Below are 16,675 nucleotides of genomic sequence, written 5' to 3' on the forward strand. Positions count from 1 at the left end.
TTTCCCCTCGAATTTGTTAACACAAACGATGAAAAGACGTGTGCGTGTCACGTTCATATTTTGAAACGGACCATATCGTCTGAATGTCGAGACACGTGTCTCTTTATAGCGACGACATGACGCCTTGCATCAGGTGCAACAAGTAGCCCATTAATACAGTCTTTTTTCAATTCAATTTTCTTTTCATCCTAATCGCCGTTAGGCAAACGGTGGGTAGCGAAGACGTTCAAATTTGACGTAGGGCAATTGGGTGAAGGTCTGAAAGTATTTATTTTTTTTTTTTTAACTTCTTTTCATACGTCAGTGTGAAATCGGCCTCGGGTAAACACGTACAGAATTTGTGGGAACATCAACGTGATGCGCTTTCACCTAACACAAAAACGCTACAACAAAAAAATGAATTCGAAACAAGGAGAAAAAAAAAATAAAGAGAAACACGAGCCAACAAACGTTTTTATCCGGGACGCGACTAATTGTAGTTTGTAGTTCCAGATAACACACGGCTCGTTATATTGTGTCTACGCAATACAGACAATCAAAACCCTCCCCACTCTTCCATCACCCTCCACCCAATCTTTTTTTTTTTCTTTTTCACCATTTCCCGTATAAGAGAAAGGTCAAACCTCCTTTCTCTTCTTCCTTTACGCACTTCTTTACGGATGACTAAGAGAAATTCCTAGCCAACGCAAGGCCAGAACGTCAAAGAATTTGTTAAAAAAATTTATTTCCCTCCACGTTGTAGCGACAAATTTCAGCCTTGTGATTAATTGAACACGAATCGAATGACAATCGGCATAAGTCGATATTTCACACTCCGCGCACCGTCAGAAAAAAAACAGGTCAGACAACGTGAATCGAATTTTCAGTACGGACCGCTATTGTTCGACTTGTGATTTGATTGATTTTCCACTGATGGCGATGCGAAAGGGAAGGGCATCGAATTCTGAAATAAAAAAGCTGCTGACACATGTTGCTAGCGTTAATAAACGTCCGATTCGCTTGTCAACAAGTTGATCGTGCCTTTCCTTTCGGAAATTATTTTGCCAGCCCTCAGTGGGGATATTAAAAATCAAATCAACTAAATGTTTTAGGGCGAAAAAGATGGCCACGAGCTTGAAATGCGATCGATCCGTTGCCGTGTATAGCCGCCAGTAGACCCGATCTGTTATCATTGACAGTTCAAACCCCTCGTTTCGATAGTCTAATTGATTTTTTTGTTTGCTCTTTCATGTAGAACGATCATCGCTCATACATATTCAGACAGACGAATCGAGTCTAGAAAGACTATCCCACACGGGCACCGATTGACTGACCACTGCAGAATGTTAGCACACAGAGAGAAAGAGAAGGAAAAACAGCCGGAAATACAACCGATCGGAATATATAAAGACATCTGTTTGGCCGCTGTATGTATGAACTATAGACACACTCGGATGACTTTGTTCATCCATAAACCATTCGGACTGTCAAGCCATTTTCTTCCGTAAAGGAACAAGAAAAATGTGTGAATCTTTCTCTCTTTGGTGGCTTCCAGCTGCTACTAGAGTCTATTTAAACTATGTTCTCTTTTTATGTACAGCAACAGACAAGTCATACCTTTTGCTCGCATCATAGACCAGCAGCAGTCAATAGTTTATTTCCCCCTTTTTTTTTTCTTTCGACCTCTGGCCCCGGTCATCAAAAAAAAAAAAAAAAAAAAACCAACTACGCTCCCACACGTCTACCGTTAAACAACCAAACTACCTACATAGCGCTCGTTTAAAAGGAAAAGCTTCTTTTTCTTTTAAAAAAATTATAAAAACTCTTTTTCGCGTCCATAGAGTTCTCCTATTTTCGTTCGATGGACTTACAATACGCATAGTAAATAAATACGCTTCTTGGCTGCATTTCACGTATCTCAGAGACTGAGAGAGGTTTGCTGTCTATTTTCTTCTTCGTTTGACTATAGTCTTCGGTTGACGTTATTGCGGCTGGTTTCACCGCGGGACCAGGACCACCCACAATGGACGTCAAACTATCCATACCGGAATCTCTAGTCTGCCTATCTTTCTTCTTTTAACTTTGGTCGTCGTCGTCGACTTACCCCCATCGATGGACCCTTCGTAACCGGGGCCACCCCTTCGTAAATAATAATAAAGGAAGAAGAGAGAAAAAAAGGGGGGGGGACAAAAAATGTGAATGTGTGTATACACATTTAATCATCGTCTGCGGTCGTCCCACTAGAGCTCAGGGTGCTTGTTACCTGTACAAGGTTTCACACAGAGGGGAAGAAGAGATGACGAGCATTCGAACCCATACTTAACATGACATCTGCCCCTTCCACCCCTCGATCTTTTTTTTTTCTCACTAGGCCTATGTGTAACGGATGGTCAGTGACGAGCTCGTCTTTTTGCGGTACTTCATTGCGTCCGTGTTGTGTTACGCTTTCAAAATATGTGAATACACACAAATGTTAACGCGCCTCCTCACGCCGATTGCTTCCTTTTCTTCCATGTTTTTTAGGGGTAGTGTCCAATTCGATAGAATATACAGAGATGGGGTGGGGGATATTTTGATTTATTGGAATGACCCGGCCATGCCCATCAGACGTACGGTGGGTGCGCAAAGCCCCGATTTCAATAGTTTGGCTATACATTTCCTTTTTTTGTACAGACATGCCTCTATTGTCCGCAATTTTTACTCCAACCCCCGTCGTCATTGTCGTTTGCATTCTAAGAAAAAGAAAAGAGAGAAACTCCCCATTTGGCCAGTATATAGACTCACTGCTGGACACGATATGGATATAATAGTTCCCCTCTAAAAAAAAAAAAACTCCAAACAATCCTCCCCCACTGTCCGTCTCTTATTCCTCTGCCACCCCTTTCACTGTGGAGGCAAACACCTAACTACATGTAAAGGGTGGGAGGGTTGTTGAAAAAAAAAAGAGAATTCATGAGATTGGAATTTACCTCTTTGGGGTATTTCCTTTCAGTTGAGTTGGTCGTGTTGTTGGTTGCTCGCACCAGAGGAGCCACCACAGCGGCCAGCATCAGGATCGAGAAGATGTTCACCGACCGAAACATAGTCCTATTTTGTACATATAAACAAAAAACATTTTTTGTAATGAATGAGTAAAAATAACGAGATCCAAACATGTGATTAAAAATCTTAAGTCTTGAGAGACTATGAGAAAATATCGACTCGCCTAGATTTGTATTCATGTAAATACACTGTGGGATCTAACAAGAGGGTATTGATTACTCGAACAAACAAAATATTGAAATCTCGGGAATTAGGGCATCGAAGAAAAAGTGGATGTTAATCACACACACACACACGCCAGTTGATTGGATAGAAGAACAGGCACGTGTCTTACAAGAATTCCCTTTTTCCAATCAGCGATTGAAGACTCTACATCTCTTTTTTTCTGGAAATCGAGAGGGAAAAAAAGGTAGGTCTGATGTGATGATAACATGTTAAGGCATTGTGATGTAATGACAGGCCCGTGTCCCCCACAGCAACAGGCCAACAAAAATATAAGAGACAAGATGAAGAAGGTACGTAACAAAAGAAGCCCAAGGTTGGACGTGTTTAAATAGAAAGCTCCCAAAAATGGGAGAAAAAAAGGCTGTTGTTGTAAGCAATCAATCTCAGTATTAGATGAAAAACTTTTTATTTGAATGGAGATAAAAAATATCTCCGGCAAATGCGACGTGTCGACGTGCAATAGTATCACACCACCCAAAGAGAGAGAGAGAGAAAAAAAGGGCAGAATAACGTGTTTGTATAACACACGCAGAGTTAGAGAACGATATATGTAAATGCCATGGCGCATTTCAACGTCCTAATCTATATAATACCAGAGTCACGGTACAGCTCCGTTTCATTCAACAGTTTGTTGCAGGCTTTTTTTTTTTGGCTAACATGCTTTTCGTCTACAAAAATACGTTCTTTCTTGTTTGACGGCATTACGCAATCACGCTATCTCCCTATGTAGTGGGTAGGGGATGAATTTGAATGAGTGCCAATAGGCGTCGTGTACCTACAGTGTAATATACACGAATTGTGCCCATGAGAACCCAGTTCTATTGATAATGTCATCCATTGACTGATGGGACTTACTAGCCCTTGACGTATACCATAGAAAACGCTGGCCATGGAACAACGCGAGACCAGACAAAGAAAATAAGAGGATGTGGGCTGTGGCAAGAGTTCCGTAAGAGCGAGAAAAACAAAAAGTTTGGGTGTTACTTCCACCTGTTTTAAATATCTGTAATGCGTAACATATCTACGATGGCTTCCCTCCCAATAAAAAACAAAAGTGCTCAACTCGGCGAGTGGTCGAAAGCAATTGCGTGTTAGTATTCAGTCAATTATCTGGTTATCACGCTTATGAATCCATCAGACCGTAGCAATTGTACGCGTACACACTGGCGGCTCCTCTCACGTGAGTAGCGGAGTAGGTCAAGTATGCCCGTCTACCTCAATTCGTTTAAATGAGAGTGTCACGATCGGTTAAAGAGATTTGGGGGAAAAATTCAAAAACGCAAAGAAGAGCGTTTACTTAATGCGAATTAATCTAACGCTGTAAATGACTACGGGATCGATGTGTATAACCATATGGCGAAACAGTTCGAATAGAGAGTGGCTTTCGTATACTGGAACGCATGGCTGACGAGGACTTTCTGGAAGTCGTTGACGCTTGGCAAAACCTGCTGGAAACCGATATGTAAAATACATTTTAAAAAGAAATGTTGTTGTTGTAACCGAAAGGCGGGGTCCAAACGGCCAGACGGGAGTCCGCGTGAAAAAAAAAAAACTGGCGTGAAGGATTACGCCAGTTTTTGTTGTTTTCTACTACCCTTTGCCACTTTTCCCAACGTCTCGCCTCTTCGGCAACCCCCCTTCCGAAAAAAGAAAAACAAAGAAGCAAAAAGCCTCAAAGAAAAAACAATTCCTCTTGTTCTTTGTGAAGCTGTCGTTCACCGTCACCGCTGCTGTTTTTCTTATTTTCCTAATTTATTTTTTCTTTCTCTCCTTCGCCGCAGTCTTCTTATTTTTTCTTCCTTGTTTTCTTCAGCGGTCGTGAGCGTGTAGGGAACGCACGCACGGCAGGGGAGAGCATAATCCAAAGTTATTTATACGAGCCGGGACGAGCAACGCGTAACATCACGGACGTCCATCCGAGTTGACGGGACGGAGCGACCGCGGCAAACGGCGACGATGTGCGTGAAACGACCGAATGAGTATGTGGACGGACCAAACCGTTCATCTCTGCGTTTACGTAAGTACAAAGTCGATAGCGCGGTAGTTCTAAATTTGGAATCATATTCAACTCGTCGCTTGCGTGATTTCTCCCTTTCCCCCGCTTTTTTCCAGCCGGCCCGACGTCCGCTATTTCGTGTACGCATAATTTATCGGCATTATTCTCGCCTTTTCACGGCAACTCTCTACGCGTTACGTATTGAGGTCGTATACGGATGCTACAACCGGACGTGTTTGCGAGTAAATTTCTAGACGGCGGGTGCTGGCCCAGCCGACCGTCAATGAGGTGTCGGACGCCTCATTCGAAACAGACTTTGCTTCCGAAAAAAATTTGATCTAGGCTAGACGTGAGTCGTTCATTAAAATGAAAAGTGATAAGTTATTGGTAAGTCAAACATGAAAGACGGGGGGGAAAAAAAATGTGGGACCGTCAAATGAATTAAATGAATGCAGTCGATGTAGAAATAGTGTAGGGTTTATTTTGGATTTTTGAACAGAAATGTAAAACTCGAAGAAAAAAGAGGGACGTGAGTGAGTGATGGAAAGCGGTCACGCGTGCGTTCGCTCCAAATAAACAAAACCCGCCTCCAAAAACGTGATGATCCGTCCGTTACGAACCATCTAGATCCCGATTAACTATCACGTCTATCTCTCGTTTTTCTTGCTTTCCTTCAGCCAGCTTTTTTTTTGTTTTCACGTCCGGTTGTTCACAAAAAATTTGTTTTCTTTTTTTAGTATTTCCTTGCCACTGGGCTAAAATATTGGGTTGCATAGCCTAGAGACAATTTCTGCTGACCTCATTGGTGGATGTAATACGTTTTCCGGCAGTCAATTCGATTAGGAAACACACGAAAAAAAAACAAAAAAACAAGGGAAGCGAATGGCCAAAGAATCCGGTGCGGTACATTAACTTGACGAAACGGTCGAAGAGAAAGCCGGGGACGGATAGAAATAGAAAATCCGTCACCACATTTTTAGTGGTCAACGAATTCGATCGCGATGATAACACCGTTTCATTTCATCGAACATCTCGGCATTCCCTTTTTTGTCTGTGTGTCTTCCGTGTGCGTGTATGTTATTTGTATTTTTATTGATTCGGCTTTACACGGATGGGCGCAGACGGTCCGTAACACAAGTTGCTTGGGCGGACACGCGGGCGGCCGATGATTTACGGCTCGTGTCGTTCAATCCTGTCGTCAAATCAACAGCCTCTCTCCTCAACTAAAGAACTGGTTTTCCTTCTTCTTCTTTCTTTTTTTCTTTCTTTATCCTTCTCGTTCCAAACTCCCATCGACTCCTCTTTCAATCTGCCTCTTTTATCTCACTCTCTTTTAGACTGGAAATTACCTAGCGAATGGCCGGCTGCTGGGCAAAACTTACAGTCTGACGTGTAGAGATTGAAGACGATTTACGATGCTCGTCAAGACTTTTGGACATTTCCTCTCGTGAATAGGTTGCGTGCACGCGGAGCGCAACGACAGGATGAGATAGGAGGAGTACGCGGGACTATATAATATGAATGCCAAGGCGATGTTTCTTTTCGAACGAAAAAAGAGTGAACGCTAACGCGCTTCGAGTGTGTAGCTGGCTCATAAAAATCAAATCACCTTCTTCGGTATCAATTATGAAGGGGTTAAAAAAAGAAAAAGGGGCGGATATAGGGAAGCGGAATGTTTCTCTTCCTTTGCTGCTCTTTCAAGAGAGTAGGGAAAGAGTTAGTAAAAAAACAAACTAATATTAGTGGTATGGAGCTATTTCTTTTCTTTGACACCAGTCATTTACGATGACGATTGTGCATCTCTTATCCCTTATTTCGAAATAAATTTCTCCTAGTGCCATTTTCTTTTTAATAGATCCCATAGTTTCGTTTTTTTCTTCTCGACACGGAAGAGTCCCACAAAAAATAACTACCAAGGCCGAAATGTTGTAGACTTTCCAGATAATTTGGTTATCTCATTTGTGGCTCGAAATTGATATTAAATGATTGAAATGGTAGACGTAAAGACATGTTGTTTAACAAACGACCAGCTGTATGAAACATTTATCATTTACAGTCTGTTTCTTAAGTAGGTTTCATTAGGCGACGTGTTTCTCAAACATCCATCGCAATATTTGGCACTGGCATTACGAACCATCTGTTCCAGGCGAAGCAAATGGCTATCGTCATCCGTAAGAAATGTCTTGTTTATGTTTTTTGGCAGCAAAACACATCAAAGCCATTCTTTCAACTTGGCATGCAAATACTGGGCCGTCCAATGATCCGATCCTTACGGCCGTTCCAAAACTTCCCCCGAGGAAGAAAAGAAATTCTTTTTCTTACTGGAAAAAAAAAACACATCAAGATCCATTCGGCTGTTGCCTTTCGATTGTAATCAAACTTGATTTGTAGAACAAACTCTTTCAATGGATTTAAACTGTTGGATTCTACAATGCACGCCGTTATGTAAACGTCTTACGATACAGCCTCATTTTACCAAGCATCGGGTATCGATAGCCCACCATCACATTCGATTCAGTTCGAGCCAAAATTCAGATGACCTTCAACCGTCTGATAGCCAACTGACTCCTCCCAAATCAAGATCCGCTCGTCAGCATCATTCCCGAAAATCAGCAACAAACACAGCAACATGAGCGAAAGAGAAGACGGCCATCAAACCCGTCCGAGGCCCGTGCACAACTTAACATGGCAACACAAGAATTCACAACTATAAGAAAAGAAAATAACCAATAAAAATAACAAGGATGACCGACATTTCCGGCTCGTCGCCTTTCCTCGTACTTCCATTCGTCCCCCTTTTCTTATACTCATCCTTCTCTGCTTCCTTTTACCCCTTTTCGTTCTCCGTCCTTCCTATAAATGTCTGTTCTTTTATTTCTGTGCGTAACTCTCTTCCCGGACTTCTGCCGTCGCTCTACACAGTGATTTCTGATCGCATTCGAGCTGCACGTTTCCCCCGTTGCATAAATACATCGGTTCGTTTCCCTGACTGTATTACATAGAGAGGCTATAGAACTTCTTTTTCCCTCCATTTGGATTTCTGCAGCGTGAAGCTGCAAGCTCAACGGTTGCACGCTGCAACATACCACCCATAACGTGATGTGTAATACATGCTATATACAACGCAGAGCGGAGATCGCGTTACAAACCGAAGCGAATTAGACTCGCAAATGCTGGTCCAACTTTTATTTTTTAAAAGAAAAAAAAACAAAATAAATTAAATTAAAAGAAATGCGGAGAAAAGGACATACGGTTATCGTGCAGCCGAAAGAGAACGAAAAAGAATAGACGAAAAGCATTTTTTATTGAAATTAAAGTGCAGTGAGGAAAAGAAATCTCGAGCGAAACGGTGGATTACGGTGAGTTTTGCTATTGCAGCCAAAATTAGGCAATTGAGGCGAACAAAAAATAAAAATCTAAGCTCGTGAACACGATTACAGCTGCTGTTGTCCTGCTTTTTTTTTTTTTGTTTCCTCCCAATCATCTTCTACTCGGTGGACAGCGAACGGACTTTCAAAGTGGGTTAGTAAAGAGAATTGGAAGCCTTGACGTTCCACGAGGGTGGCTCCAAGGAAAAACATTGGCAAAAGTCGTGAAACAGTATGCGGTAACACGCGGGAGCGATGGCGGGATTTCTCGGTTGGCAATCCACGTCTTGTGCAGTAAGCGTCTCGCATCGCGGGAGCTACCCCCCCCCGCCCTCCGCGTTTGTATTTAACTACTTTCTACTACACACACATAAAAAAAAAATCATATTAGCCAGCACGTAAGGGCCATTGCGTGGGCGGTGGCTCAGTTTCGCTCGATGGCCAGCTCGTACTGAACGCTAGCGCGCTATCAAAACACGGGAAATGTGGGGCTGCGTTGGAACTTCGAGAGGTGAGCGGAATCACGACTTTCGCCTGACTTTCGCATCATCAGATATGGCTCATTCAGTCTCTTATATAGCCTTCATCTAGATGCGTTCAACACGCGTTTTTTTTTTTTTTGCTTCTTTCCTTTCAAGGGTCTCTTCTGCTATGATAAACTCTTTGCTAGTTAAGAGTCCAGCTTTGTTTGTTTCTTTGGACAACATTACGTCTACGTGTTTCGTGGTCATGCGCAAACCTCCAGTGCTGGACAAAAGGGAGGTTTGGACATGCACTGTAAATCAGACACCGTCTGTGTGTGTGTGTGTGTGTGTATTGTGTGTTGAGAAAAAGAATGGAGTGTATAATGGCAAGCCACCCTTGACGGCGATGAACACACATCCACACTTCTTTCTATTGCGCCCGGCCGAAGGGAGGCGACGCTTGGCTGCAGCACGACACGCAACAGGACACTACTCGGCGTGCCGAATAGTCATACTCGTTTTCTCGGAAAAATCGTACGACGACACGTAAAATCTCGCATCAGTTTCAGTACAAAATAACAAATCAAAAAACAATAGGTGAAAAATACACGGGGAAACGACAGTGGAACACGATAATGTCAAACTCCCGCAGAGCAAATCCATTGCGATGTTTGATGTTTTGACTTGACCTTTGGTGTACTGTTCAACATTACGCCCTTTTTTTTGCCACGTAAACATCTTCCCCTTTAATACACTGAAGGACGGTGGTGAATTGGAACGCAAACGAGACCACCATCGTCGTTTGTTGAATGGGACTTGTGCGCGTGGGAGAAGTGTGACCAAAGTATTAGACTGGACTGCAATCAGATTTGCTTTCATTTTTTTTTCTCCATCACGAGCAATCATTGAAAAATTGTCCGTGCGACTGCGAGGACCTACTTGGTGACGGTTGAGATTTGACATCAATAGATTTAAACATTATGGCGCACAATAATGCGGTGATGGGCTTTAGAAGGGGAAAGAAGATCCGCAGGTATCCGCATTGGACACGCTCGCCGGTCAGGCTGAATTTTTTCTTTTCGACAGATGAACATCGTTAGCTTCGCTACTTTGCGCTCTCTACGAGTCTAGTTATAGCCCCCACCGCTGTGTCCCGGTGTGTCTCCTCTTTAGCTCGCCCCCCCCCCTTTACCAACCCTTGGCCGCCATTATATTACTCCCGTATGTAATAAGAAAGCGCTTCGTTTGGTTAACAATAAGGAAATCCCAAGAAAGACCCAAATTCAACCCCTCGACATGTGTGGCGATGTTATCTCGATGCCATTTGATTTTTATTTAGAAGGGTAGAGATACATTTTATTCGAAAAATGTATATATATATATATAAAGGATAGAGGGAAAAAAGCGGAAATATTTCATGGAAAATGCATCGTAAATGTCAGTGTTTAAGCTGTTAGACAAAGTTAAGGGCGGCTTCGAGGTTTTTCTTGTTGTGTAACAAAAGCACGACGTAGACAAGACAGCCGCAATGTGAGCAAAAGTGAAAACTCGACGGGCTTCCAGTAGATCAAAAGGCGTGAGAGGACTGTCGACCAGCACGAGGGGATGGTAACACACAAGTGGAGGGGAGACAAAGTGAAAGAGAGGAACGAAGACGAAAGGGAACCGAAAGAGAGAGGTGCGAAAAGGGCCTCGGCCGACAATGGCGCAACACCAAGCCGCTACAATTCGTACAAGACGGCGACGGGGTGAACTCTAGTCAAACAAAAACGAAAAGAAAAAAAGCCTCTGGCGCCTATTCTTCACCTTTTCTTCCTCAACTTTTGACCCTAAAAAAAAAAATCTGTACGGAAAAAAAAAACTCTTCGACTACGAGCATTTGTGTGTTTATGACGCATCTAGTCACTTCGTTCAACGCTCAAACTGGGAAGACAAAAAAAAGAACAAATTTCAAATAATAGGTAACAACCTGTCGACCCACTTTGGTTTGTGTCTAGTTTTTCTAACTGTTAACTACACATGTCTATTAAGGGAAAAGGTAATCTTTCTTCACTCATGTTTGGCTCTTAATTGTTCGCAAGAAGAAGTGCTGGGGGGTCAACACAGCCAGCGGTGGTCAAATGAAAGCAAATGAATGCTGCGTGACCAACTCAAAATCTCTGAAGTGACAGGTATGCAGCAAGTAGCCGAAAGAGGATACCTCACATTTTCTTTTAAATATAGAAATAAAAAAAAGTAATATTTATCGGATAAGGAAGGAGAAGGATGTTGAGAATTTCCTGCGCTTGCTGAGAGAAATGGAACGTCCGGGGGCCAATAAATATACGATGGACCGCGCGCGCGTTAGCTTTAACAAGGCAACCCCCCTTGCTTTTTGTGATGGTTTTCTTTCTTCTTCTTTTTCCCGATAAACCAAGGTATCTTTGTTTTGTTTTTTCTTTGACGTCCGAAACCGATAAGGGCGTCTCATTAGTCCGGTCGAATGAGAAAGCGTTCTACTCTTTGCCCGACTCGATTGAAACATTTCCACCCAGACATATCCACCCAATGCCTTTTTTTTTTTAACGTAACGATCAGTATCATGTTGAGAGGGATGAAAACTTGGACTAGAGCCCTTTGTATCCGCACTATACCACAAGAAAAAAAAAACAAAAAAAAACAAAAGGGTTCGGCAATGTTTCACCAGCCTAGTGGCAAGACACAAACGGGAATGGGGGGCAGCACGATAAATCACAGCGGGGATAGACAACTCTTTCTTCCAGCCGCTATTCAAATCGGCCATCATAACCGACTTGTTCTACTCCATTCATTGAATCTGGCCAGTTTTTCTCTTTACTGATTAGGTGGAAGATGAGTTGATCAAAGCTGACCCTTTAAATGCACTCAACGTTAACGGACTAAAAAATAGCTGCTTTTTGCTCCCCTACCCGGACACTCAGTGGGTTTTCCACCATCAAACAAAATCAAAAGTAAGACTATCCCTTTTTGATGCGTTTTGGGCTTCAGCAACCAGTGCTGGATTTATGTACTCGACATTTTTATTTTACATTCTTTCGAGTCCCGCGGCTCCATTCAATGCCAGCAGTTCGTCTCGAATAAAAAAAGCTCTCAAAAACTCTTGAGCGACGTTTAGCGTCAAATTAAAAAGCCAGCAGGTAGCAGGATTATGAAACCACTGTTGCCGCCATCCTGATAGACCAACAACGAAAACATCACACAACAGCAACAACAACAACAAAAAAAAAGCCGACGTTTTTTTTTTTCTTTCTCGTTTTGCTGCTCGGTTTGAGAAAGGGGAAATAAAAGGCAGGTCGTTAAAAAAATGAAAAAGCAATATGTGGCATTTTGCTGAGAAGATCAGGGCACAAGATCAGTTTGAAAAAAAAAAACGAATGGCAGCGTCACAAAAGATGTAGAACTGCGTCACACAAGTCTGAAAAAAAAAAAATCTAATGATACGGGGAGGATGTACTTAAGCATGCAGGGGGTTCCTCCTCTTCCATAAGAATAAAAACGAGAAAGAAAACAGCAACACATTTGTTGCAAGGAATGAGGGTATTCACGTGTTATGCTACCTGAAAAAAAAGCTAGCACAATTGCGGTTGGCTTTACGATAATGGCCATTGAGTAAGGAAAGTGAATAACACGAAATAAAGAAATGTGCAACACGATTGCCACTTTGATAAAGAAGGTGCGATTTGACGACGTTTGACAGCGACAAACTTGTGTGCGTTAGAGTGTTTTGGGTATTATTTACCTCATCCTCGGTTTTCACCTGGAGCTATAACTGGTGTGACAAGATGATGCTTCCCCGGCCCTAAAGGCCAAATATCCATGTGCACTAGAACAATCACTGATGTTGCAATTTTTTCTTCTTTGCTTTCTCACTTCACTTTTTGATTATCTTTTATTAGCTTTCAATCAGTTCACTTTGCCGAAGGATCACCAATTTCCACAATTTTTAAGCTTTGACCACCTTAGAATTCAAAATGTCTGATCGCTAAAAAAAGGGAAAAAATGAAGAAATGGAGAGGACACTTAAGGAATGAAAGGTAGGGGAGTCAAATCACTGAGAATTAGAGAACGGGCGAATGCAAGGCGCGTCCAACGCACGTCGTGTCGCAAACCCAACTGGCATGGACTTCGCTTCGCCTCGGTCGATATAAACCGGGCGCGCTGCGGACTTTTGGGTAGGTGGGGCGAGAGCTGCACTGGAACGCTTGCGGTGCGTACAGGGAAGCCAATAACCAAAGCAAACTGAGGTACTGCGTTACGTTGGAGTAGCATCCACGTATGTAGTGTGTCTTTCTTACCTTTCTATTACTGTACGTAAGACTGTCGTCCTCTTACATTGTACGAGGCGCCTCCCTTGTTGTCGTGTGTGCAACTCAACCGACTTTCCATACCGAAATGAGCTCGTAGACGTTCATAACTCGCCTTCCCACCACTTTTCAGCACTTTACTGCATTGTTTTTTTTTTTTTTTGCCTTTTTTTTTTTAAAAGTAAGTTGTTACCGGTGGGAAGACAAACTTATATCGCCCCGCCTGACGTGATGCAAAAGGAAAACCTGAAATGTTGGTTACGCGTTTTTGTTAAAAATTCACGTGGAAAGGGGGAAAGAGAGAGGGGGGCATATTCTTAATTGCCGTTTTATTATTATCGTTTTTTTTAGACGATTCATCAGTCACACGTAGAAAAGACAGAAGCAAAAAGTTGAAAGTCGTGTTGCTCTGCTGATCAGCTGACGCTGCGGTTCGCTAGTTTCTGCGCACTTCCGTCGTACTTTCCAACTATTATTGTATGACAACAGACAAGTGAGACACGGTTTATTTTTACGTCATACAGTTGAAGCGGAAAGCAAATAGATTTGGGGGGGGGACGGACGGAATTTGCATCACGTTGTTGTATGCGACAAAATGTGACCATTCGAAATTCGTCATAAAAATATACGAGGCCATCATTCCGCATGGCACCATAATGTTCCGTACATATAAAATACATCCGGTAATTCACTTCTCCAGCTTTTTTTTTTTTTTAGTTACTCCGCACTGTAAAATGTTGTCACTACAAGGGTGGATCCGCGCACGTATAAAAATGTACGAACATGGTCATTGAGCTTTCGAGAAATCCTATACAGTAGAGGATGAGAGACCCCATTGGCCTTTTTGTTATCCGTTTTTATGATTTCATTTTTCCATCAGTGATAGTTATTATCTATTAAAGAAATTCGATCCAATTCCAGGCAACTATACGATGAGATCACGAAGACCATACATCCTCATTTCTCTCGATCCTGTAGACGAGAGACATTTTTCCTTTTTTCTTATCTTGTAATTGGAGATGAGTGACGGATAAGCTGCTGGATTGAAATGTTGACCCGACAGCAACTATGTCAAGATGAGTCCATCTGCTAGCAATAGATACAAACATTTTTTTCTAAAAACTGTGGGCAAAAGAAGCAAAGAAGGGGAAGCTAGACTGACATTTAAAACCCAAACCAGGTATTCATTGTGCAAATGGGCCATCCAACTGATGTGAGGTGACACTAACCGGGGAGAGGAAATGGTTGACGATCTATTTTAATAGACTGGGCGTGAATACCGTTGAATAAGTGCTCTCTGTCGAGTCTCTGTGCGAAAGTAGAAAGAAATCGCGAACTTTACTGGCTTAACTCCGGCCGTAGAGGAGTAACAGCTTGTAGTCAAACAGCCAAAAACGAAACAAAAAGGTGAGCCAGACGCGCATCGTGCCGACGCATTCAGACAAACTATTAGAACCGCCCTTTATTTTAACGACGAACAAGCAGCCATTTCATCAAACAATTTTTCATCGTAAAGGCGTCGTTGAAACGTGTGATACCTTACCTTGTCTCAGGTAGTTTTGATCCATTCCTTACCCTTTTCGTCAGCAAAGAAGACGGCAACACTGCGGAACTCAAGTATTCGACAGCGTTTGTTTAACCTTCGCTTCATCGACTTTATTGCCTTTGTACGCAAAGCGTGTTCCAGCAATCACGACTACAATCGCATGCTTGAATGCACGCCGGAAACGGATTTACAAATTTCGTTTCTTTCGTGTACAGCGTAATAATTGAAAAATAAGACTCCTCCTTTACTCACGGCGTCCTTAAAGAATCATCATTTTCCGCAATGCAATTATGCACAAAAGGATACAACAAGAAAGTAAACAAAAGATTTGTGAACGTATACCGTATATCAGGTGTGAGAAGAGCCCAGAATGCAAATATGCGAATTAACAATCCATTTTCACCTTGAATTACGAACAATATGCTGCGCAGCCAATGATTGATGATGAAGCGCTGTGTAGGGAGAACGGTATGTTTCCGTCTTGCTGAACCGTGCCAGTCCCCATGCTGAACTGTTGGACCGATGAAATTGCAAACTCATTTCCCCCTTCCAAATACATTTTTGTTTGCCCCTTTTCTGCCACCTTACGTCAGCATGTCGAATTAGGAAAATAAAAAGTAGGGTAACGGTAATGAAGCAACTGTGCCAAACCTTACATCATACGTTGTCAAAGTTGGGGTGAAGGAGACAAAAAGAAAAAAGGTCACCATTCGTTTAGAAAAATATTTAAATTAGTTTTCCTACCCGTCGCATTCTTTTCAGCATTTTTGTCCATATGGTCCGTGTCGAAAATTGTGTGCCAAAAAAAAAAAAAGGAAAATATCTCCCACCGCAGATCCTTTTGAAGACGCCGTTTATATGGTGAGAATGTAAGCCTCTGGTGTTTGGCAACGGGTTTTCTCTCCCTGCACAATAATACTGATATTACTCATGCGTTGGTGCGAAGCCAATATCGAACTGGGTTTGATTTTTGCTCTCTCCCAAAAAAAGGCATGGCTCATGCTTTATGTCAAACGAGAAGCTTCAATGACAAACGACAAAAGACGTCTAAGCCTCTTTGTATAGGCTCTACTCCGCCATTCCGCCGTGTTTTTGGAGAGTTACGGCCATAATAACTGCTGTTTATCAAAGAATGTGAAGAAAAAGAAAAAGTCACACACACGATTCATTCGACAGTAAAAGAGCGGAATGCATTTAGCTCGCCCTTGAACAAGAAAACAAAAATTTAAAAACGACGTCGGGGAGCAAAAAAAAAAAAAGATACACATAAATACAAAATAAATAAATAAAAGAAAATATATAAATCAGTATTAAGGTCGGATGATCTGGGGAGTTGACTAAGGGAAAATAAGGGCGTATTTCACGCTGGAATTGGGGAGCGAACATAATAAGGCTCGTTCGTAATCCGTGCGCACGAATGAAAAAGGGGGAGTGTGAAACACACAATTTAGGTCAACTTTTATTCTTTCCCCTCATTCTTTTTTTTTTCTATATCATCAGGGTCATAACTGGTATCATGCAAAATTATTACGTGTACAAGGAAAAGTTGGCAGAAACTGGCAATCATCCCGTGATTTTTTGCGCTATTATAAGTTTAAAAAAAAACTTGCATTGCCCGCAACACAAAAAGAGCGAAATAAGGCACCGCCCTAAAAGTCCACTATTATGAAATATTAAATTGATAGCCCATTTTTTTTTGGTCAAAATGTAGAACACGTCAAGTATTATGTGCA

General features: G+C 42.2%; 1 protein-coding gene across 1 annotated transcript in view; it reads right to left on the minus strand.

Annotated features, from left to right (window-relative positions):
* The window catches only part of LOC130692213 (thrombospondin type-1 domain-containing protein 4-like), a 62,066-nt gene extending 48,857 nt beyond the window's left edge, over positions 1-13,209 (minus strand). The window contains exons 1-2 of the mRNA XM_059497690.1: positions 12,832-13,209; positions 2,949-3,066 (exon numbers count right to left, since the gene is read on the minus strand). Of these exons, the coding sequence (XP_059353673.1) occupies positions 2,949-3,066; positions 12,832-12,836 (123 nt within the window). The 5' untranslated portion in view covers positions 12,837-13,209. The remainder of the gene's footprint in view (positions 1-2,948; positions 3,067-12,831) is intronic.
* Between the last annotated feature and the right edge of the window lie 3,466 nt (positions 13,210-16,675).

This window comes from Daphnia carinata, chromosome 1 (assembly GCF_022539665.2).
Source record: "Daphnia carinata strain CSIRO-1 chromosome 1, CSIRO_AGI_Dcar_HiC_V3, whole genome shotgun sequence".
In the NCBI taxonomy this organism is placed as follows: Eukaryota; Metazoa; Arthropoda; class Branchiopoda; order Diplostraca; family Daphniidae; genus Daphnia; species Daphnia carinata.